The sequence below is a fragment of the Benincasa hispida genome, chromosome 9 (genome assembly GCF_009727055.1).
Source record: "Benincasa hispida cultivar B227 chromosome 9, ASM972705v1, whole genome shotgun sequence".
Lineage (NCBI taxonomy): Eukaryota > Viridiplantae > Streptophyta > Magnoliopsida > Cucurbitales > Cucurbitaceae > Benincasa > Benincasa hispida.
Window position 1 is genome coordinate 36,549,499 of NC_052357.1, and position 26,441 is coordinate 36,575,939.

At 33.9% G+C, this 26,441-nt stretch overlaps 1 protein-coding gene across 3 annotated transcripts; it reads right to left on the minus strand.

The window, feature by feature from the left end:
• Window positions 1-15,075: 15,075 nt before the first annotated feature.
• LOC120087013 (cyclic pyranopterin monophosphate synthase, mitochondrial) lies at window positions 15,076-26,043 on the minus strand. 3 transcript variants are annotated; one of them, XM_039043856.1, is made up of 3 exons: window positions 25,775-26,043; window positions 21,956-22,559; window positions 15,076-15,360 (listed from the first exon to the last, which is right to left on the minus strand). In XM_039043856.1, the coding sequence occupies exons 1-2, from the start codon at window positions 25,874-25,876 to the stop codon at window positions 21,972-21,974; spliced, it is 690 nt and encodes a 229-aa protein (XP_038899784.1). In that variant the 5' UTR covers window positions 25,877-26,043; the 3' UTR covers window positions 15,076-15,360; window positions 21,956-21,971. The 3 variants fall into 3 exon arrangements, with proteins under 3 accessions (XP_038899784.1, XP_038899785.1, XP_038899783.1); XM_039043857.1 differs by lacking the exon at window positions 15,076-15,360 and adding an exon at window positions 18,028-18,616; XM_039043855.1 differs by lacking the exon at window positions 15,076-15,360 and having other exon boundaries at window positions 21,766-22,559.
• Between the last annotated feature and the right edge of the window lie 398 nt (window positions 26,044-26,441).

Here is a 26,441-nt window from a genome sequence, read left to right on the forward strand (position 1 = left end):
GCACCCTATTTCTCAGCTATCCACCATGATCGTTACCCTTGAAAAATGAGGCTTATTGGGCTAGCCAATGATGAGCTGACCCTCACCTATCGCAGATCTAGGATAATTCGAATGTGAACAGGAGTTCTAGTTAGCTCAGAGATTAAGATAAGCTAGTGTCATCATTAATAAATAGTCAGCTTTATACATTTAAAATGAGCATGCTCTAGACGTAAGAAAATGACTATTTCATGGTTCAGTCTTATGCAACTCTTGCATAGGATGCCCCCCCCAACTCACATATCTCTATAGAACGATTCAGGACATATCGTTTGTACAACTACTAACTACAAAGTGGGCCGCATCTATAGTGTCCCCAGAATAAGGCGCCCAACCTTATTCATATACTATAGACCATTTTGGCTATATATTTGAACTTGATCCACATTTATGTCACTACATAAAGTTCAAACTACATTAAATAGCCTCAGGACCTTAGCTTATTGATTCAAGATTATAATTTCAATAACAACTTTATCGAAAAACAAAACAGAATATGTTTATTAATTTACAAACTACAAGTTTTAAGACATAAAATCCAACAAACTCCCACTTAGACTAAAACTCCTAGTGGAGTATCACAATGTTGAATTTAAGTGAGAAACATATGAGTACAATAAACTAGGGCATATACCCAAAAGTTCTCCTACTTGTCCTAGTTTACAAACTTCGTAGACCTAGACTCTATAGGTGACCTTCAAATACTCTAGCCGTGAGGGCCTTTGTAAAAGGATCAACAATTTTTTGCTCAGAAGATATCTGGGTCACTACAACGTCTCCACAATGTACAATGTCCTGGATCATATGGTATTTGTGCTCAATATGCTTGTCGCGCTTGTGGCTTCTTGGTTCTCTTGAATTTTCAACTACGCCCATATTATCACAATATAGGGTGATAGGTAGACGCATATTTGGAACGACTTCCAAATCTGTCAAGAATTTCCTCAATCATACTACTTCCTTTGCTGCTTTGCAAGTAGCTATGTATTCAGTTTCCATTGTGGAGTCAGCTATACAGGTTTTTTTTACGCTTCTCCACACTACTGCTCCTCCGTTAAGAGTGAACACTGATCCAGATGTAGACTTTCTAGCATCTTTATCAGTTTGAAAACCAGAGTCAGTGTATCCAGTAAGGATCAAATCCTTAGTACCATACACGAGCATGTAGTTCCTCGTACTCCTAAGATACTTGAGGATATTCTTAACGGCAATCTAATAATCATATCTAGGAATTGACTGATACCTACTGACTATCCCTACTGCGTAGCATATGTCAAGTCTAGTACATAACATTGCATACATCAGGCTCCCTACTACGGAAGCATAGGGAATGCATCTCATATCCTCAACCTCTTGAGGTGTCTTAGGACATTGATCCTTTGACAAATGAATTCCATATCTGTAAGGTAACAAACCTCTTTTGGAATTCTGCATCTTATACCTACACAACATTTTGTCTATATAAGTTGCTTGAGACATGGCAAGTGTTCTGTTTTTGCGGTTCCGAATAATCTGAATCTCGAGAACATACTGCGCATTTCCTAAATCTTTCATTTGGAATTGCGTTGCTAGCTATTTCTTGATGTCAGTTAGGTAACTACTTCATTCCCAATGAGTAGAATATCGTCAAAATATAAAACTAAGAACGCTATAGTAGAATTGACGATCTTCTTGTAAGCACAAGGTTCGTCAACATTCTGTTCAAAGCCATAAGATTTGATCGCAGTATCAAATCTTATATTCCAATATCTAAAAGCTTGTTTCAACCCAGAAATGGATTTTTGAAGCTTACAAACCTTTTGTTCTTGACCCTGTGCAATAAACTCCTCTAGTTGAGCCATGTAGATACTCTCCTCAAGATTGCCGTTTAGAAAGGCTGTCTTGACATCTATCTGCCAAATTTCATAGTCATAAAAGGTGGCAATGGATAAGAGTATTCTAATCGACTTAAGCATGGCAACGGGAGAGAAATTTTCTTCATAGTCCACTCCCTCTCTCTGGGTATAACGCTTTGCCACAAGTCGAGCCTTAAAAGTCTGTACTTTACTAGCTTGGTCTCGTTTTCTCTAGTAGATCCACTTATAAACAATTGGTTTTACATCATTTGGTTGATCTACAAATTTTCAGACAGAATTGAAGTACATAGACTCCATTTCGAGGTCCATGGCTTTGACCCACTGATCACGATCCACATCTTTCATCGCCTGTTTATAGGTCGATGGATCCTCTATGTCGTCATTAGGTATGACGACTTGTGTTTCTGTTAAAACCAAGTAACGGTCAAGCTGATGAACAACCCTCCCACTACGTCGAGGCATTCTCAACTCTTGAAAAGGATGTGACTAACCAGAAGTACTAGTTTTATCTACTACTTTAGTAGATGAACTAGCTCTATCGGTAGCGTTTTTGGAAATTTCATTCAATACTAGTCTACTACGAGGTTGATGACTTCTTATGTGGTTTTCCTCTAAGAATGTGGCATTTGTCGATACAAATACCTTATTCTCTTGAGGATCATAAAATAAACCACCTTTTGTTTCTTTTGGATAACCTACAAATAGGCATAGTTTTGAACGACGTTCCAATTTTTTAGGATTTTGCACCAACACGTGTGTCGGGCATCCCCAAATCCTAAAGTGACGTAAACTACCTTTACGCCCTTTCCATAGCTCATAAGGTGTTTTTGAAACACTTTTAGAGGGAACGTTATTTAAAATATAGACAGCGGTCTCTAATGCATGTCCCTAAAAGGAATCAGGTAACTCAGCAAAGCTCATCATTGAGCGAACCATGTCCAACAAGGTTATGTTTTTTCTTTCAGATACACCGTTCTGCTGAGACATATTAGGTGCAGAGAGGTGTTACTTGATTCTGTGTTCTATCATATAGTCCTGGAATCTTAAGTTCATGTATTCCCTACCTCGATCTGATCGTAATGTCTTAATTGTTTTACCTAACTGATTCTCAACCTCAGCCTTATATTCTTTGAACTTTTCAAAAGAATCAAACTTGTGATGCATTAGGTAAATATGACCATACCTTGAATAATCATCAATAAAACTTATGAAATATTCATACCCACCTCGAGCTTTGACATTCATCGGTCCACAGAGGTCCAAATGTACGAGCTCTAAGGGTATTGTGGCTTTGAGACCTTTTCCAGTAAAAGATCTCGTAGTCATTTTTCTCTTAAGACAAGACTCATATGGAAGTAAAGAATTATCTTCTACTGATTTAGGAGTCCATTCTTAACCAATCTCTCAATCCTTTTGAGATTTATGTGGCCAAGTCTTAAGTGCCATAGATAGGCTTAGAAGAAACTTTTTGTCTTTTATTCTGAGTTTCAGCTGTTCTAAACATCTCAGTATTTAAGACAAATTTTGCTTTACTTGGTCTTAACTTATATAAGTTGTTTTCAAGTATAGGAGAACAAATTTGAATACCTTTTTTGAGAATGAATGCTTCATTAACTTCAAAAGATATTTTATACATTTGTTCCATAATACAACGGATAGATATTAAATTCCTCTTCATAAGTGGTGCATACAAAACATTTTTAAGTACTAGATATCTATCTTCGAAAAACAACTTCAAGTCTCCCACTGCTTTGGCCGAGACAACCTCTCCTATTCCAACCTTGAGGGTGATCTCGCCTTCTTCAAGCTTTTTCCAGGAACTAGTTTCCTGAAAAGAGAAGCAAATATGATTAGTGGCTCATAAATCCAATATCCAGGTTGAGGTATCATACTCCACTAAACATGTTTCAGCAACTAGTAAATCATATTTACCTTGTGCTTCTTTCGAGACAGTGGCCTAAGGACATTCCTTAGTTAAGACAAATCTCAAGTCATCTATTACTAGTGTTGAATTCAAATTGTTTTTCCATGTTGAGTAATTATCGCCATTAAGTTTTTCAGAAGCTAATAGTTGAACTAAAGAGCTAGTCATGCTAAAAGGAAAAACATATCCGTTTTAGTAAAAAACTTTCATCTTTTAAATCCAATCAAGTTTAGCAATAAAAACTAATAATGTACCCTTCATTATTATATTTTGCAACGATATTTCAATGGTTTAAAATAACCTTCACCGAAGGGTGATCGACTATTCCTCTGTTGAACCAAGACTATCTTGACTAGATACTATCACCAGAATAACTCTTATTCCTATAGTAACTCAGTTATCGCTACTTTGGTCAAGATTTTACTAACACTTAGTAATTCTCGTAAGTGTAACCCTCCATTTTCAGACCTCAAAGATCAGAATCATTATGCTCTCGAAGTTAGAAAGACAATAATGAAAACGGACCTGAGAGACCCTATCAATTTCTATAGTTCGCGGAGTTCCGAATCCTATAATACAGCCCTCCGATTGGTAAGGTCGCTCCAGGGCAGACATGCAGGCGCATTATAGGAATCTCACGGTGCGACCTAATAGAAGAGACCATAGGATGTGTTGACACACTTCTTTCTCCCACTTACTATGAACAACTTCCCCTATTCACCTTAGTATTGACTCATGCAAACACTCTTCGAATGGAGTCCGCTCCCAGGGCGGCCGAAAGCCAAGCATGAATCTCACGGTGTGAACTCTCAGGGACGCTAGAGCTAAAAGTACATTACTTCTCTCTAGCTAAAGTGTTCTAGACGGTTAGGGTATAAAATACTTAGTGATACATTTCGGCTAACTAAACATATCTTAAGTCTAGGTGATTCATCCAAGTATAACTTTTATACTGGATTTTTAACCTACGATGTCTAGGTGATAAACAATTTTTTTTACCTCACACGGCTCACGCATGCTCATAAAACTGGTTTAACCTAACTTAGACGCCGGCTCAATCTCCAGGTAGTAGGTGTTCCGTGAACCGTCATCTTAAAAACCTTCAACCTTAGTCATCTTATCCGACTTTTTGCCAAGATCTTGCCGGATGAGTTTTCTTGTAACTTTGGTTTTATAAGATATCAACCTGTTTTCTATGAAAATTGGGATTGCTCGATGGTTAATCCTAAGTGAGCATGCATCTTATCTTTGTTATAGATTTTAGAAGTCTAGGTTATTTTATAACAATTATAACAATTATAACCCTAGAGCATTCTCTATAACATTCTTCTTTCAAACAAAGATGCTTTAATATAACACTTATATTAAAACTAAGCATGCATAGTATATATTTTATAACACTTATAAGATATAACAAATGCATGTCATATGCTTTTCCTATAATGGGGTTTTAAAACTATATGGCATACTATATACACACATAATCAAATAACATTATACATCACATGCATAATAGGTAAACAACACTAAAGTGGATCGATTTTGGCATTAAAAACAAACAAATAAGTTTATTAATTTACAAACTACGAGTTTTAGGACATAAAATCCAACACCTCCACCACAAGAGCATAAAGTAGAAAGACAACAAAGGAATCAATAACACCAATGATATGCAAGAAATGTCTAGTATTTACCAAGAATCGTTCAAGAACATCCATGATTTAGGTTAAATCAAAGGAGATATTGATAGGATGTGAATTCTTCAAGTGTGGAAGAAAAAGATATCCATGGACAACCTAATTTGAAGAAAATTGAAAATCTTTTTCCTCCATTCTCTGAAGAGTCTGCATATATTTTGACAACAATAGATTTCTTGAAAAATATAACTCTTGGATTAATTGATGATAATTTTGCCGAAAAGCTTATTTCATTTTGCAAGTCAAATCTTCCATTTATTGGCTTAACTCATGAGATTTGGTTGTTATTGGCATTGGATGTGTTGAGATGTTTCTGTTCGAGTGGCTTACTTTTTTACTTTTACTTTCATTTTCGATTTAAAACTCGTGGAATAGTCTTTTTTAGGGAGGGATAGAATATGATGTAATGGGATTGGGATAATATGGTAAATTCAAATTAATCTTGGTTAAACTTTAATTAATTACATTTTAGTTTCCTAATTAGTTTTTAGTTTCTTTTTAGTTATACTTTAAGGATCCTATTTTACATTTAATCCTCTATAAATAGAGCATTCTTATCTTGTATTAGATCACTTTTGAATAGTAATAAATATTTGATTGGATTCTTGGAGAGAATTCTTCATTTATATTTTAGGCTACATCACATATTCTCTGGCGTGGCTTCTTCTTCTTCAACACCTCCATCTTTGATTTCATCAATTAATTCTTCCACATAATTTGGTTCGAATTAATCAACTTTTGTGTCAATTCCATTGATTTTTTCTTCTTCCAATACAAGCTCCTCTTTGATCTTTCTACCTTCCTTATTCTAATTGTCTTCAACTGTTTCTTTTCCTTCTACTTCGTTCATTGTTTGCACAATTTTACAGCCGATTTGGATGAGTTCTTGATCTTCTATTAATCTGATAGGCTCTTGGCTTTGATTTTCTTGAATTATTTCTTTTTTGAACTCTTGGCATTGGGTATTCCTCAATAAGTTTCAGCTTCATTGTTGTTGTAGGGTTGATTCTTGGGTTTTCTTGAATATGATTCAACGTTTTCTTAGTCGTTCTTTATAACCAAGATAATGATTTCTTCCTCTAAACGTACTAGTTATGCTATAAAATTTCATTCTTGGATAATTCGTCGAATTTCTTCTCGCTCTTCTTGAATTTAAAGGGTTCCCCCTAGTTAGGTGTATGTTATTTAGCAATGAACACAACTCATAAAACTCCCTCCTGTGATCAGCAACACGAAGAGCTTCCAGGTCTTCCGTTGGTGGCAGTCAACGTTGACCACCCAAACGACTGCTTTGATACAACTTGATGCACACGAGTGAAGAAATACCTCAGAATTTTATTAAGTCTTGCCTTCAAATACAAGGGTTGCCTCTTATTTATAAGAGGAGATGTGGGGCTTGGGTTTTAGTAGCCAGTTTAGAAGGTTATTTTGGTGGGAGACCTAAATAACTGGTTTAGTTTAAAACAAGAATTACAAGATTATGAGATTGTTGGATAACTAACCTAAGATTGATGGCAAAATACGAAAAATTCAAAGAACTAACAAAAGATCCTAAAAGGATTTAAAAGAAAGGTCAAGATTTATAAGAACTTTCAACATTTCCTGTATCGATTCCTTCCCCCTAAATAAGAACACATCCTCGTGTTTATGGCATCAAGTTGAAGGAGCCCGGGGCATGATAATCAAAAATATCATCAACGTTGAATGTGGGGATGATTTTTAAATTGGGAGTAAGTCCAGCTTATATGTATTGTCTCCGAACTTTTACGAGCATCCACGTCATCTTTATATCGAGCATTTGATGCTTCTAGGTGAGTTCGAACTTCCTCATGTAAATTATGTATCCTTTAAGCCATATGTTCAGCCTCCAAGCTAAGATCAAGATCTAAAGTAATACAAGGTTGTTTAGTATAAACGATCTCGAATGGAGACTTCCTTGTTGAACAGTTGACCATGTGGTTGAATGCAAATTCGGCTTGAGCTAGAACAAGATCTCATTATTTCAGTTTGTTTAAGTGTGTAGTATACTAATAGTATCTCTCTTAAATAGGTAACCATCTAAAATATGGAAATTTTTACAAGGTAGGTGATTTGAGCATACTGTCCAAATTTCTTTAAAATCAGGATCAAAGGAATATAAATCACAAATATTTTAAAAAAACCAATTATTTCACCCTTAAGAATAGTTAGTAGAGTATATTTGCAGCTTAAAGCATGTGCTACCTTGTTGTCTTTCTCTTTTGTTTGTTTTATGACAACATCAAATCTTCGAAGGAATTGTAACCAACGAGCATGCATCCGACTAATTGATTTTTTAAATTGAAGAAACTTAAGAGAAAAATGGTCGATCAGACGAATAAATTCTTTTACTAATAAATAATGTTCCCGCGTTTTAAGGGCTCTAACTAGTGCATATAATTCTTGAAAAAAAAAAAAAAAGAAAAGAAAACTCTATGGAATGATTGTTTTGAGATAGGATTGCTCCGATACCTAATCTGAAGGCATCAACACATGTTTCAAAGAGTTTATTGAAGCTAGGAGTTTCTTAAGGGTATTAAAGCTGTTAAGTTAGTTATTACCGGCCAGTTAAAGTTTCCTTTCTTTAAACAATTACTAAGAGGGATTGCAATAGTGCTAAAATTCCTAATAAATTTCCTGAAGCTAATCCTAGAAAACATTGTATATCTTATACTGAATTGGGTGGCTAATGAGAAATCCAAGGAAATAGATTTTACATGTTAAGGGTTTATTTGTTAGATAACTCAAATTCGGTTTTATGTATCCAGATTTACTAAAGTCAAGGAATATGTATTTGGTTAGTAGTATGGATTCTGTTTTCGAAAATTGTTTTCGAATCTATGATCAAACAGTGAAAATTCTAGAAACAACTTTTTTAAGTTTTCAGTGTATCCAAGTTCTGAATTCAAAATTTAAAAATGCAGAAGTATATTAAAAGTGATTAAAAAAATAACAAATATAGTATTTCATGTTATAAATTCAATTATTTTTGTCAAATTAAAATATGTAATATATAATATATTATATGATATATGATATTACAAAATAATATAATTATACAATTTTTTTTTATATAAAATAAGTTCATAAATGAATTGATAATAGTTTACGATCAATTTAGCATTTAGTGTATAACTATAATTAGTTTTATAGTTTATAAATATATTTTCAAACACATTTTGAAAACTTGTTTAAATTGAAATTTAATTTCTGAATTTGTTACTAAACATATATTTGAAAACATGAAATACAATTCTATTTTTTTAAATCCCTTGTTTTCAAGATTATGTTTTCAGATTGCCTACCAAACAGATTTTGCATTTTTTAATGTCGATTATCATTCTATTTTCATGCAAGATAGAAAAAAATGGTGGAAAGGTGTGTGAGGTGTTCTTCATAAGAATGACTATAAGTAGGAATGTCGTCAAAATATGCACCTGCAAACTTGTTTAAGTATGGTTGTAATATTTGATTCATTAAACGCATAAATATATTTGGTGCATTAGATAATCCAAAGGGTATCACTAGCCATTCAAAAAGCCCTTCGCTAGTTTTAAAAAGCCATTTTTCACTTATCTATGGGCTTTATTCGGACTCGATGGTACCTATTCTTAAGATCTATTTTAGAAAATAAGGATGCTCCTCCCAGTTGGTCTAAAAGATCACTTCGTCTAGAAATAGTGAATCTATATTTTATAGTGATCTTATTAATAACTCTACTATCCACACACAACCTCCAAGAACCATCTTTTTTACGTGCTAGGAGTGTTGGTACTACACAAGGACTAGCTAGGTTGTATATGGCCTTGTAGCGACAATTCTTGAATTTGATCATGTAATATATAGTGTATTCTTTTGGACTCATTCTATAATGTGGTAAATGTAGACGTGTGCTACCAGAACTAAATCTATTTATAAAAAAAAAAAAAAATTGAAAATTGGATACGTATCCCTAGGTTTTTCTTTTTTTGCAAATATAACAAAAAAACTTCTGCTTAAAAATTTGATTGTTATCTGATTTCTATGTGATTGCTATGTGATTGCTATGTGATTGTCACACCTGCAATTACAAAAAGGTTGAAGTCATGACTTTGATTTCTTAAAATGTATTTTTCATATGATGCAATTTTTCTAATTTTTATGGGTTAAAGTGAAAACTTGAGATGAAGGTTTAGATGTTTTCTTTTCGTCCGTTTTCCTTAAAAGGAAGAAGACCTACATTTTTACCTGACCACATAAATTCATATGTATTATCCCTCCCACCATGAAGAGCTTGGTTGATATATATTGGCAAAGTTTTCCTAAGAGAATATGACAAACATCCATATCTACTGCATCACATACAATTTGATCCTTATAATAATTTTCTATAGACAGAGGAACCGAACAAATTTCATTAACAGTAGCTTCTCCACCTTTTTATGTGGTGGCTCTTTGAAGGGTTATAATATGATGGAATAGGATTGGGATAATTTAGTAAATTCAAATTAATCTTGGTTAGTTACATTTTAGTTTCTTAATTAGTTTTTAGTTTCCTTTTAGTAATCATTTTAGGATCCCATCTTATATTTAATTATCTATAAACAGAGAATTCTTCCTGGTAAACAACAACTTTTAATTGATAATAAAGACTTTGATTTGATTGTTGGAGAAAGATCTCATTTCATCAATATCACAATTGCGTTTCATTCCAAAAAGAGCAATGATAGACAAAGTGTATGACCCACTTTACTCTAATAGTAATTGGGTAAGTATGATAGGTTGGTTAATGAATTTTGGAAGTTTTAGTGAAGAAGATAGTTTAAAAATATAAAATAGGGTTAATTCCATAAATAATATAGTTTTCTTTGGAAAAAAAATATGACAAAAATAGGGTGATGGAAAAACTTTTTCTGAAAATAATGTGATTATAGAAACAAATGTCTCATTTAGAGTACGAGGTATGAAAATCGTATTGTACAAGGTTCATTTGTTCCTTCAATTCAAACTTGGTCAAATTCTTCATCCATGTCATGTCATCTATACGAGGCATGACTCATGGATACGATTTTTGAAAAAAAAAATATATATAAATGTTACCTATGGAGTTTATTTTTTTTGTTTGTAAACCATTAAAAACACTAGTTTGAAACAATAATTTAAGAAAAATATATCTAAAGTTAAAATTATGAATTACAAGTTAATATAAAATCATGTGCCATATGGTGATTGATTTCTCGCACACGCACCACGACGAGGTACAGAAATCCCAAAGTGTTGTTGATGGAGAATTACATCAACAGTATCTTGTCGAGTGATAACAGATGAAAATTCATTAGGTGCATAATACTCCAATTGATGACAAAAATTCAGTATGATGTCTACTTGAACTCCTAGTAAATGTCCAAGAGAAGTTGGAATTAGATCATTAGCTACATGAGGTTCTAAGCAATATATTGCTTCAGAATATTCTCGGCCTGTTGTCATTGGCATCTATGACAAACAGTCTGTTCTCAGCATTGACAATATTAAGTCTACGTTTCTGTTGAACGATATCTCCTATACTTACAACACATCGATTACACATTAAACCTAGCTTTGGTAAATTATGTTGCATTAAATGTTGTTGTACATCTTGAACAAAATTATTCTATATGAAGAAAAATCGGTGTGAAATAAGATTCATACAACATAAGGAAAAAAAATAAATAATAAAATTCTTACCATGCAATAATAATAAACGTCGTTAGGTGGATATATCTTCTTGTAATTGAGTCGTACTAGAGTAAATAGTCCTATGATACAGCTTGTTCATTTACTACATCTCCTTCTACACAATGATCACAACATGCCTACCATAACAATAAATAGTCGTCATGAAGTTGTCGCCAGTCTTGGTCATGCTTACCTCTTAAATTGATTTGGTGTAGTTGGGGTCTATATAACACATTGGTGGCATCTACTACATCTCCTTCTACACAATGATCACGACGTGTCTACCACAACAATATATAGTCGGCATGAAGTTATCACCAATCTTAGTCATGCTTACCTCTTAAATCGATTTGGTGTAGGTGGGGTCTATATAATACATTGTTGGCATCGTTTGTCGCAGTCCAAATTGTCTTAACACTTGTTTTGGGTAATCCCACTCTACAGTATGAAAGAATGTTAGAGATGAATGATTAAAACCTAAAAAAATATTTAATATTTATTTTTATATGAAAAATATTTACTCTAACCTAATTGTGAATTGGACAATCAAATGATAATCAGTATAATAGTAACATATTTGCAGAATGCTAATGCAGCTAAAATATCGCTCCATCTACACATGCAAGTGATATAATTATAACTTTTTATTATATAAAATTATATTGAAATGAAGATGTAACGAAAATAAATAATATCTAACACTGAATGGGTGGCCAATAAAATGATCGAAAGGTGGTAGCTCAACTTGTGGTGCTATAGTGTAAAACCGATCATAAGCTCATACTTGCAGTATTATTAGTGGGTATGCTATCTCTAAAGCTGGTGCATTACTAACTCGACATAATTCTCTATACAGCTATGCAAGACAGACACTACCCCATAAGTACCTACCAGATACCTCAAAACTTCCCAATAAAGGTAAAAACATTAGGTGAATTAATTTTTTTGACTTTTCAGCAAACAAAAATCCTCCAATAAGTTACATGATATATACCTATACATACTTCTATATGGTAATCTCGCCAGCATCAAAAGAAAACTCTGTAAATTGCAATGCTAACCAAGGGATACTCATTCTGGACCATTTCAATTATGGAGGTCAAACACCCAAAAAATCCTCACAAACCTATTTCCAATCATACATCAACGATCCAGTCACAAGTTCTCCAACAACTAGTAATTCAAATTATACTCCAACGTCTTGTAGTGTAATTGTGCATTCCCCACCAAGCATGTGAAATGTATGTGTTTTCGGTCTCCATTGCTCCAATAAAGCAATAATGAGATATCAATCCAATTGGATAAACCCAATCTGTGCAATCTCAAGAAAACCATGGTATGATCCGTGGATCTAATATTATTCTGGAATCAACTACTTGCTCTCTTCTATGATAGTAGACTAAGTATCCCATAGTGATTGCGAACGATGGTGTGGTTATTGTAGATATAACTATACTAGATTAGAACGACCAAGATCCATAATCGACACTAAAAGTAGAGAGTACTTCCCCTTGTTTTTGCTATTAGGGAAGTAAAAGAGTAGAGAGTACGTGTAGTTGATCATGGTTTCTATTGTTGTTGCAGGAACATGTCACTCAACAAGATGGTACGTGCTTAATTTCTAATAGGCATAGAGGCATTCTATCTATAGTTAACAATGAAGAATTAGTTTGAGAGAACCTAGAGCTTACCATCATTATTACCTTCGCCATATTGCTAGTAATTTCAATACGAAATAATAATCAAAATAATTGAAAATTTTGGTGTATAAGGCTACAAATCATCACCAATTGCACAAGTTCATCAAATGCATGAAATAGTTAAAATGATTGAACCCTGAGTTTCTTGACTATTTTTCTGATATAGATTTAAATAAATGGACACAATCACATGACAATAGGTACCGTATGGGTGGATGACAACAAATTAGGCTGAATGTATGAATGAAGTTTTTAAAAGATCTAGAATGTTACCGATCAAGTCTATGGTTAGGCTAACATTCTATCAAACAATTCTATACTTTGAACATCGCAAAGAAGAAATTAATGAAGTACTTGATCGTGGGGAAGTATATACGAAATATGCTACAAAAAAATTGAAAAGATGAGAAAAACGAGTTGCTTCGCATACTGTAAAGTCTATTGATAGGAACACCCAAAGTTTCAAAATTGAAACTGGGATAAGTATGACGTCTCCCTACAAAGGCCAACAAATACAGGTTGTGAGTCTAAAAGAGGGGACATGTTATTGTAACAAGTGACAATCTTTCAAGATTCCTTGCTCTCATGTAATTGTAGTTTGTAATTAAATACATTTCGATCAGTGTTGATTATGGATCCTAGTCCTTCTAATCCTGTACAGTTATATCTACAACTACGTCATCGTTCGCAATTAGTATGGGATACCCATTCTACTGTAGTTTTCAGCGCCACATAAGATAGCAAGTAGTTGATCCTAGTATCATGTTAGATCCACGAATCATAACGTACTTACAATAGTCTTGTTTTCTCGAGGTTGCACAAATTGGGTTTATCCATTGGATTAGCATCTTATTACTGCTTTAGTGGAGTGATGGAGACTAAAACCCCATACATTTCACATGCCTAATGGGCAATGCATAATTATATTACAAGATATTGCAGTACAATTTGGATTACCAGTTGATGGAGAACTTGTGACTCGATCATTGGTGGATTACAAGATTTTTTTGGGCATTCAACCTCCACAATTGAAAGAGTCTGGATTGAGTATCCCTTGATTAGTATTGAAATTTATGAAGTTGTCTCCTGATGTTGACGAGATTATCATATAGAGGTATGCACGGGCAATATCATGTTTGGAGGATTTTTGTTTGCTAACAAGTCAAACACATTAGTTCACCTAATGTTTCTACCTTTATTGGAAAGTTTTGAGGAAGCTGGTAGGCACTCATGAGGTAATGTTTGTCTTGGATAGTTGTATAGAGAATTATGTCAAACTAGTAATGCACCAAACTTTAGAGATAGCGAGCCCACTAATGCTACTGCATGTATGCACTTATGATCGATTTTACACCATAGCACCATAAGTTGGGTTGTCGTTTTACAATCATCTTGTTGAAGGTTCACTCAATATCAGGTATTATTTTTGTTACATCTTCATTTCATTATAATTTTATATTTTAAAAAGTTCTAATTATATTACATGAATGTGTCGATGGAGCGATATTTTAGTTGCATCTGAGCATTCTGCAAATATGTTACTAGTATACCAATTATCATTTGATCAACTAATGCACAATCAGGTAAGTGCATATATTTTTTATATAAAAAAATATTAAATATTTTTTGAGTCCTAATTATTCATTTTTTAAACTTTTAAATCAATTGGGCACCGAATACACAAGATTATGCATTATTCCCTAATTTCTATCATAATGGTCAAGACATTTGGTTGATGATGAACCCTCTAATATGCTTTCATATTGTAGAGTGACATTACCAAAACGAGTGTTAAGACAATTTGGACTGCGATAAACGATGCAACCAATGTGTTATATAGACAGTCGATTGCACAAAATTGATTTAAGAGGTAAGTATGACCAAGACTGGTGACGACTTCATGCTGACTATTTACTGTTGTGGCATGCACGTCATCATCATTCTGTAGGAGAAGATATAGTAGATGGGCTAGCTATATCAGAGGACTATTTATGCTAGTACACCTCAATTATAAGATATATCACACCTGATGGCACTTATTATTACTACATGGTAAGAAAAAAAATTTCCCAATTATGTTGTATAAATATTATTCTACACTAATTTTTTCTTCATACAAAATAATTTTGTTCAAGATGTACAGCAATATTTAGTGCAACATAATTTACGAGAACTATGGTTAATGTGTGACTGATGTGTTGTTAGTGTAGAAGATATCGTTCAACAGACACACGGATTTAATGTTGCCAACATTAATAGAAGACGTGTTCATCGTAGACGCCAATGACAACCGATCGAGAATATTCCAGAGTAATACATTGACCCAGAACCTCTTGTAGCTAATCATTGGATTTCAGCTTCTCCTGGACACTTACTAGATGTTCAAGTAGACATCGCATCAAGTTCTGGTCATCAACACGAGTGTTATGCACCTGATGAATTTTCATTTTTTATCATCCAACAAGATATTGATGTTAATTCATCATCAACAACACTTTAAGGTTCCTATACCTCGTCATGGCGCATGCAAGAAGACAACCACCATGTGGCACATGAGTTTATGTTGACTTGTAATTGATAGTTTTGACTTTAGATGTATTTTTCTTTAAATATAATTGGGACAGTTGCAAATATAGACATTAGACCCAAAGTATTAGCAAATATAACATAATGTAAAAAAATTGCAAATATGACCAAATTAAATAGTTTACCAGTGATAGACCATATCACTGGTAAGAGTCTATCAACGATAGAAGTCTATCGTTGATAGACTTGTCTATATTTACAAATTTTTTTAAATGATGTTATACACTTAGTTATTATTTCTAAAAATGCTACCAATTACAATTATCCAATATAATTTGATTAATCTTTTTTCCTACTGTGTTTTTAATGTTTTATAAACAAAAAAAAAAAGAAGAATAAACTTCATGGGCAACATTTAAATTTAGTTTGAATTTAAATTTAAAAATCATAAAAAGAAAACCTTACTTGTGGACGAGGTCCATGAGTTTAAACTTACTCGTGAACCAAGTCCACGAATAATGCCTCGTGGCAAATGACATGGATGAAGAGTTTGACTAAATTTGGATGGAAGTAACACATGAGACACGATTTCCTTACTTTTGTCAATAGTTTCTTGCTCATCCTAAATGATACATTTATTTCTATAACCACCTTATTAAAAAAAATCCCACCAACCTAAATGATACATTTATATATATAAAATTAAACGAAAAGTTATATATTAGTTTGTATAAATAAAAATGGTATAATAAGATATCTTACCTTAGAGTAATTGTTGTGTGATTTCTTCAAATGTGGATTGATTTATAGAGAAAAATAAGTATTTTATATAAGAATCATAGGCATTCACATTTTAAAAAATAAATAAATAAATAAATAAGTATTAAATTAAAAAAAAAAATCATCAATACAATTGATAATAAATATAATAAAATGAGATTATGAAAAGAGAGAAAAAAGAATAATTCATTGGAATTTTTAAATTAAGAATGAAATTAAAATTTAAAAAAGATTAAACTATATTTTACCAAAGATTTCTCTAGAACTTCTCTCCATTATCTCCCCAATCTGTCCAAAAAAATCTTTTAATATACAAAAGATTTCTCTAAAACTTCTCTCCATATCTCCCTAACCTCTCCAAAAAAAAAATATATTTTATACGAAATAAAATAGAATAAACATAAAAATCGATTCAACTTTGAAGTCACTGATAGAATCCATTTTGGTTTGAAGTTTCTAATTATGGCAAAATTTGTCTAAAATTTTGCACATCAATAGGTCAGTTAAATACTCTCTTTCTCTAAATATTTCTAGATATGTGACTCTTCTCTTCATCATTCTTATTTATTTATCTATTGTTGATTGAGGTGGAGATAGAAGAAATAATGGTTGAGAAGGAGCATGTGAACTCAAAAAACTACATTCAATCTATTTCTCTAGCAGGCATTCAAACTTAAATCTCACCCAAAATTTTTTTCCTTTTCTAATGAAATAAAAAAAAAAAAAAAAAAAAACTAAAGACACATTACTTAGTCATAGATTACTACACCTCTCCATCAATGAAATGAGTTTTTGAATTTGTAGGGTTTCATCTGGATCGGTTCAATGTTTTCATTCAACAGATCCAAATTTTTTAGTCCACACTATTTTTGGGAAGGTTTCTATGATAGAGGAACTTTTTGTGGCTATCACGTTAACATGAAAATTGGCAATAATTGGCTATGAGACTATCAATTTCTTTATTTGTATAGATAGATTATCACACCCATACATGAAAAAGTTGTGTTTTTTTATTTGGAGTTGCATTTTTTTTTAACAAAGACTATGCACAATCAATGAAAATGTATAAATGTGAGGGCAAAGTAGTCTTTACAAAAAAATTAAGGACAAAGAGGGAAGTGAAAAATTCTTCCCTCTTAGTCCCTTTTAGTATAGATTATATTAGTTGTGAAATTAACCCTAGTTTATGCCTTGTTTTTCCTATAAATTCCCACCATTTATCGGGCTTATTCTTTCTCTTAAAATTTTCAGCAAGTAGCACTTGGGTTTCTAACGAAGTCTAATGAGGTTGAGATCTGCCACCCGTTGTATCTAATTTACATATCAATTAAATGTGAATGTAATATGACATTGATTTTATAACAAAGGAAGTGGCTAACATGATTTTGACAACATTATATCATTTTAGCTTTGTAAATTGTAAGCTTATACTTTCATTAATTTGGTTGTGTTGTGATCGATGACTTCTGAGCTGATTTATAAAAAGGATACCATGAGGTACACTTGGTAGTAGCATTGGATTTTCAAATATATTAATTGGGAGTGTTTATAAAGTTTCTTTTTTGAGGTGTGGTTTATCCAATTTTCAGGATAAATTCTACCTAAATTTTTTTAAAAAAATTATTATGAAAATTTTGCTATCTACATGTTTTCTAAAACAAGTCCTTCTATGATCGATAATAGATTCCATAATTTCGTTGGGATCTATTATTGGCATGCCACGCCCTAAATTGATGGGGTAACATGGGGCGGGGTGTGACACAAAGCTCATGATCCTTCCTCTTGACTTCTTTCAGGTAAAAGAACAGTGTCAATGACAATATGTGTATACAAGAGCCCTAGTTAGGGATAGATTAGGATTATTAGTAGGATGTTAATAAAGGCATAAATATAGTGTGTTAGAGCCCTTAGAGAGGTATGGAGATTTTGGTAGGAATTTCCATTGTGAAAACAATGGGAGAGATAACTCTCTCGAAAGGTTATAGGGAGTAACCCTTATGCCCTCCACAATATCCTACAAATAATCCTAATGTATCCCTCACTGGGGCTATCACGGTGTATTCTGAACAAAGGGAATGACAACAAAGGGTTGCATGACACAACAATATCTAATCTTTCTGTGCTGCCTCCTGTTGATACCAAACAACCCAAGAAGCTCCTATTTGCAATTCAAAAACACAAAACAAACCATTTAAAGAAGAGTACGAGTCTGACTCTTCCAGTTTCCTCCTCAGCCCATCACTAAAGACCTCTTCTTTCATTACTTAGAGGAGTTCTAAACCTTCAAAGGGCATCACTACTCAAGAAACAACTAAAACCCAACATTTCGTTGACAATTCTTCAACAATTGGCCAAGGAATCAACCTGGGGGCTATCCGGTTTCTGGAAGATAAAAAATTAATTAAGAAAAAAGAGATTGTTAGAATGAGGTGCATCAACAGAGAGAGAGAATTAGGTGCAATTTCATTATGAATCACGGAAACTGAGGCTTATCTTAAGTTTGAAGTCTTTCAAAATAAGATGGGATGTTGGTTGGGCGTATTTTCTGGAGGAAGTTCTTTAAATTTCTCTTATAAAGCTCTGTTCTTGATGGTTGACTCTTGTTTTTGTTTGATCTTAAAGGACCCTTTAGATTATTCTCAAATAAGAGGGTATTATGAGTTGCTCAAAGAAGAAATAAAACAAACCTGGTGCCTCAATCCAACCCAACTTGAAAAACATATGGGTTGGGTTGGATTGAGTCAGCCCCATGCATAGGGTTGGTTGAGTTGGGGTTTTACCAACCCAAAATTATGGGGTTGTCCAAAAAATCCCTCTAACCCGACCCAACCCAACACAACTTGTATACACCCAAATTGTGAACTTTATTGAGTTATGCTAAACCAAACATAACTTGTTAATTTCCTAACTAAGTGATCACTTCTTATCCTAAACCCTAACATTTTAAATGTTAAACCCAAACAATCACTCTCGGTACACTCATAAAGTTACACGATCCCTCAATTGGGGTTTTAGAAAAATAATAATAATAATTTTTCACTAAAAAAATGAAAAGAGACTAACACTCAAATATAATAACTCTCAAGAGTAGAGATGTCCACGGTGCGGGGTGGTGATGGGGAAGCCTTCCCTGTCCCCATCCCCACCCCGCTATTCCATTCCTCATCTCCACAAATTTCCCACGAGGAACCGGAATTCCTGCTGGAAAAATTCTCCATCTCAGTTTTTTTACCAATTTTTTATTTAATTTCAATCAAAAAAAATTTTAACAATTTCTTCTCCATTACTGTTGTATTTATCGGTCCTATAAATCAAACTCATCAGTTTTTTGAATTCCTAATCCAAAACCCATCTCAACATTTCCATCTTGTTTGCTTCTAATTCCTCTTCTCTGTTTTTTTTTTTTTTCCTGATTAAATTCAAGGGGATTTTTGGGATTTTGAAAGAAGAATTTGGTTGATAAATTATTATTATTATTATATATTTATTATTCAAATTAGCAAAGAGGAAATGGAGAGGCAAAACTCAGAGCTGTACTTGCAGAACTGTTACATAATGAAGGAAAATGAGAGACTGAGGAAGAACGCTTAGCTTTCGAACCAAGAAAATCAAGCACTTCTTTCAGAACTGAAACAGAAATTATCAAAAGCCAATGCTTCAAAATCAATCCCTGAATCTTAATCTCTCCTCTGCAAATCCTTCTAATTCTTCCAACTGAATTAAAGATATCTTAGATGCATCTAGAAATACAGTAGCCTAACCCTCCTGTTAATTGAAGTGAAGAAATAAGAAATAGAAGATAAAAGACCATATCCGCAAAGACCTTGATGGAAAACAGCAGAGGCGGTGGCAACATGAGATCGCTGGCACACCGGAAAGGAGGGGAGGAGGATGGGAGGTGAACTAACTATGGTTGACAATGGCGGCTGACTGTAGAAGAGAAAGGATTGAGAGTGAGACATGCGGCTATGTATGTGTGTGTGTGTAAATGTGTATATATATGTATATATATTCACAATATAGTTTGCGCGGGGACTCGGGGTAGGATTGAGGACGAGGAATATAATCCCAATCTCCGCCCCAAATGGTAAATGGGAATAAAAATTCCCCCCTCTCCCCATTCCTCGTGTATTCGGGGATTCCCAACCTCGTTCTGGACAGGTCACTTGGGTTAAATGGACATCTCTACTCAAGAGAAGGGAGAAATAGAGTAAAACAAAGGTAAACAATACAATGAAAAACTCTCCATATAAGTAGACCCTTATAATCCTTAACAGACCAACCAACATAAAAGATATCTCACTGACATACATCAAAAAATCTTTAAATCTAATGCCAACAAAAGACCAGCGAGCAATCGAGATAATTCTTGAATATGTTGGAAGAAAACCAATAGCACGCCAGAGGAAGACCGAACTGAACCAATGTGAGAGGTAGATTTTGATAAACGAGAAAACTGAGACTTCTATTTTCAGAGATAACCCATGAATCATACCAAACACTATTCGGCTACCACTTCTAAACTTGAAAATTGTAAGAACAATCTAAACATATTTAAAGCAGCCATAGTTTCAAGATCACGAGAATTCCACAATATTAATTAATTTCAAGTCTAGACAAAGATCCAATAAGACTTCAATCAAGGATTAAAATTTGGCAGGAACAATGGTGACTTAGCAACTCGATCATTTTCACCCTATTGAAACAAAGGTATCAAAATCGCCTACAAAATAAACCTCTGAATTATGATTGACATATTCTAGTTGTGCTGGAAAATCTACAAGTTACTCATTACTTACGCTAACCACTGATTCTCCACCTGACTCGTAAATAAAATGATTATTCTTACAAGATGAATGGCTAGAAGCCCCTTAACAAAAGAAATATTTGATTTTCGAAGATTAATGATTTATCAGTTGAACCTTTCCATAATTTACCTCCTTAGGACCAAAAGAATTGAAAACACAATGCAACTCAGCATTCACTCCTTGATCACCCAGTGAACTATCATCATTAATAAAATCTTCATTCATGGTAGGGACAGTTGGATTATCATTTTCTATAAACAACTCTCCTTTGCCCGGCAAGGGAAATCCTTTATCATCCATATCCCCTCCACTGTTCTTTAATTCCTCAACTGTGAAGTGCTAACAGAAGCTTTGGGAAGCTGAACCGCCTTATTTGAAATGAATCAATAAGGTTTCCTTTACTAAGTGGGAACACAAACTTCAGCATAATCAGTTACCTCAAACACTTAATCTCTCTTAACTTCAATTAATCTTGCAATATCCAAAGAGTTTGAAAAGTCTTTGAAAAGTAACTCACTGTGAAAGATATTTGGAGGGTCCAATGGAGAAACATCACTAAATCTAAGATGAAAACTTCCATTGTTATGGTCTTTAATTTCAATTCACCTGGGACAATTGGGGCTTAGAAATTGGGAACTTTAGAAGTTATGTTTGTTTGGGATCTTTAACCCTCCAAACATAACTCAATAAAGTTACATCATCACTTAGTTGGGGGCTTCGAAATTGGGAACATTTTAAACATTTTATTCCCACTGAGAGATTGTGTAAATTTATTGAGTACCATGAGTTCGCTAATAATCTCAAGGACAGACCACTTTTCAATTCAAGTTGTAAAATCAAACCAGAATTACTTGAAAATGTGCATCAAATCAATTGACTCGAGCATTCAGGACGAGGAAAACAACTCATGTACCTTTACAAGATAGCTTTTACTCCTCCCTAGACCATTGTCCACTCTTTCCACCAATTTTGCTTTTGAGTCGCACATTTGTGATCTGTACATCTTTTGAAGCTGCTTTGCACATATCATAGACAGTAAGGCCAGCGATGGTCACTGCTGTCATTGCTTCCATTTCAACCCCTGTTTTTCCTGTCGATGCAGCTTCTCCTTCAATATCCACACTGTAATTTTTGGGATTCAAATGAAGATCGACGCGTACATGTGTCAGGGTTATGTTATGACAAAGTGGAATTAGGGTGCTTGTGTGCTTTGCTCCGCTTATTCCTGCAATTTTAGCAACACTGAGGACGTCTCCCTTGGTCATCTGGTTAGCTAAGACCAAATCGAACACCTTCTTGCCGAGAATTACATTGCAACTAGCAACTGCAATTCTTTTGGTACTTTCTTTTGAAGAAACATCCACCATTTGAGCTTCCCCAGCTCCCCCAACATGAGTCAAAGACAGAGCATTTTCATCTGTTTGAGATATCATTTCCGACTTCTCAACTGTAAAATTGTTATTTGAAGAATCCAAAGTCCCACTTGAAGGAGGCTCTCCAAATACTGATTCCATTTCCTGAACAAAAAGTACAAAGGTGGATAAGAAGGGATACAACAGAGATTCAGAATACAGCTTCAGAATCAACTACACATCTAAAATAAGGGTAGAAATGGCAATCATAGTATACAGTCCAAAATTGTTCTGTTTTTCATATCTTTTCGATTTTGATATCTAAAAATGAATTGATTTCATTCAAGAACTACGCTTAGCTCCCCCACTCAAAAACGGCATGATATAAAACATATTTTTTTATAAGATCAATGACATAGAAAAAATATCAAAGATACTATTTCAACAGAGATCCCATGTCAACCATAGACTACGACATGATGCAAAATTTCGTAAGAGACCATCAGTACAAGTCTCCTACTCTTGTCCAGCTCACCTACCACACAAGAGGAGCAAACCAAAGCCATGCATAGAATACTGTTTTTCGAAAGAATGTATAGAATACTGTTATCCAGCAAGTACTATAATAAGGGCAACGCAACTTTCGTACAGCTTCTGAGAATATTTTTTAGTCGTCAACGAAAATAGTATTTTCAAGTGACATATTATTTATATTTTCTAACTAAGAAGAAGCGGCCGCGACATAATGTAGGACTATGTAATAAACCACAAGTAGAAGCCTCCTTCTGTTCTAATTCAGCTAACCACGCAGAAACAAAGTGGAGCAAACCAAAGCCACGAAAAGAATACTGTTAACCAGCAAATACTATATTATGGTTATGTTTGGTTTAGAATTTGTTCTTAACTGAGGTATTTTTCTAACCAGCAGTATTAAAAGAGGAAGAAGATAAAAGGGTATAGCTTTTGAGATGAATATCATAATTAAGTGCTTGCTTCAAAAGCATTTTTGATGTGTTTTTAAGGGTTTTCTGAACTTTCCTAACAGCACTTTATCTGCTCTCAATTCAAAACTTTATTTATTTATTTATTTATTTTTAATAAATGACCAACTTTTATTTAGGAAAAAAAAGGCCCACAAAAGGGAGCACGCTAGAATGTCTCCAACCTAACACAAAATAAGGCCTAACGAATAAATACAAAAAGAACTCATCACAGATGCTAGAGAGAAGTATTAAAGTTTGCCAAGGACCAAACATCAAAAGGTTTCCTCTCAATCCCACGAAAGATCCTACTGTCTTTCACCTCAAAAGCCCCGCACACCAAAGCACACATCCAACCTTCCATAAAAAAATAAATAAATAAATAATAAAAAAGAAACTCTTCCCTCCAAGCGGCGAAAGGAGGAAAAACTCCTCAATCATAACATCGAGATCTCTATGACCAGCTAACTGATAGTCAAACACCCCAAAGAAAATGTTACAAACCAATCGCACATAAGTACAATTCCAAAACAAGTGATCTAAGTCTTCCCCTGTCTTCCCGATAAAGAATAAAGCAAAAAGGCCCAACCACAAATGACAACTTCCTCGAAAGTCTATCCAAGGTTTTAATTCTTCTATGAATAACCTGCCAGATAAAGAACTTTGTCATCTTTGGAATTTTCACCTTCCAAGGAAAAAAAAGATCGACTCTCTAAAGGGAGAAGGATCTCGTCAGCAACAACACGTTAGCAACAAAACAATCCCCAATCATCTATCCTCCTAGAAATAAGTCCCCAACCCATCTCCCACCACACACCAAATCAACTCAGAGAAAGAGGGGCACTCTGAAGAAGTCTCTCTTCACATGTTCCTAAATGTGTCTTCATTTAACCCTGCCCGATATCTAGTCAAAAGGATGAGCACCATACTTGCTTGTGATAATCCAAGACCACAAGGAAAAGGATTCAAGGTGAAAACACCATAACCATTTTTCCAATAACACCCTATATGAGCCCTTAGGTTCCCTAGTTCCAACCCTCCCAAGTGAACGGATTTACCAATGGTCTCCCAATTCACAAGTGGGCTTTTTCGCCTTCCTCCACATCTTCCCACAAAAAATTCCTCATAAGCTTCTTTGGGTTCTAACACACCAAACACGGGGCTCTAAAAAGAGAGAAGAAGTAGATGGGAGTGCCACTCAATACCAACTGAATTAAGATGAGTCTTCCTCCTTTTGAAAAATAACTTTTCTTCTAGGAAGTTAATCACTTCCTCTCTTTATCCTCTATCGAACTTTAAAAAGGCAAATGTTGTGGGTTATTTCCCAAAGGGAGCCCAAGATACGACGTCAGTAAGACACCTATCTCACAACCCACCAATTTGACCCACTCTCCCAGCTTAACAAAATTACTATTCAGACTCAGGATCTGACACTTACTTCTATTGATCTTAAGCCCAACATAGCTTCAAAGAAAGCAAGAATGTGGTTCAAAAAGCAAGAATGTTTTGTTATCCCGCCCTTCAAGTTTAGCTCTTCTTTTTGCAACTCTGTTTGAGTTATTGGTCCTTAACGTAAGCAAAACTGACCCTAAAAACGGAAGGATTGAGGGCTAGCCCTTCCACAACGAGTTACATACAAACGAAGTAAACATCTAACAACAATCTCATAATCATGAAAACCAAGATCCTGTTTGATAACCATTTGATTTTTGGATTTTAGTTTTGAAAATTATACTTGTTTTCTTACAACTTTTTTACCATGGATTTGAGACATAGATGCATTTTTTCTAACTACATTTAAATTCAAAGTCAAATTTCAAAAACAAAAATAAAATTTCAAAACTTACATTTTTAGTTTTTGAAATTTAGCTTGGTTATTAAAAACACCCCTAAAAAATAGATAACAAAACAAAGAAATCATGTGTAAAAAAGTGTTTATAAACTTAATTTTTAAAAACTAAAAACCAAACGGTTATCAAAAAGACCTAGATTACTAATCCACCTTAAACACTTAATTTAGACTATGAGAGCCATACTGGTTTTTAACCTTCATAGCCATGATTTACTAAGTTATGTAAAACGTGAACATAATCCCTCGACAATAATTTTAAGCAGAAGGACGATTCCCTTAAAACATATTGTGAAAACCTATGTCTGGAAACATGCATCTACGTCTTTCTCCTAACCGTAACAGCAGCGGCCACACAATGGCTAGACACAGAGTATTTTGGTTATCTAATAAACAATTCGAGAAATGCCTCGTGAAATTTCCTTTTTCTTTCTCTTTCCCTATTTGGTAGTACATTCTATACTGGTTCATCATCATTACTAAAGCTCGTATTCACGATGATATTGAACTTCGAATTCTGTACAAACGCTAACCATTGAAATCCAAAGTACCTTGTTAAATTCAGCAATGGTATTTGCTAAGTCATGGTCGCTGTTGCTGCTAAACAACCTTCTTGATGAAGGAAATACAGCTCCAAGTCGGCGAAGAAGCATCCGATCAGAACAAGATTATTTCAAACAGCTGCCAATGCCATGGAATCGTAAAGAACAACTGAGCCGCAACCTTCACCGTGGAAGGCAACAAGCAGATGCAGAGGAAGGTTAGGTAGGGCTTTATTTTGATTTCACATTTTCAACGTTGCCACTCATATCACGTTGGTCCAAGGTCTTAATGTTAATAAAATTTTGATGTAAATGTCGATAGAAATTTCTTAAAATATATATAAAAAAAAATAATTCAAAAAATAAATTTAAATTAGTAAATGAATATTTTTATTATTTTCAAAAAAAATTAATATATCTATTATTTATATTATATTTACATTAGTGGTATTTTGATGATTATTTTTTTGCATTTCGTAGGCCTTTCTTCGATATAATAGAAATATTGATTCATCCCTCATGTCGATATCAAACCCATGGAAACATGGAAATATTGACATTTCGATGGAAATTTAATACTATGCATTTGTCTACATTTTAAGTTAAAATTAGTTTGTTATTTCAATAAGGGATGTTCGACATGCGAACATGAATTGGGTTGAATTTGGTAAAAATT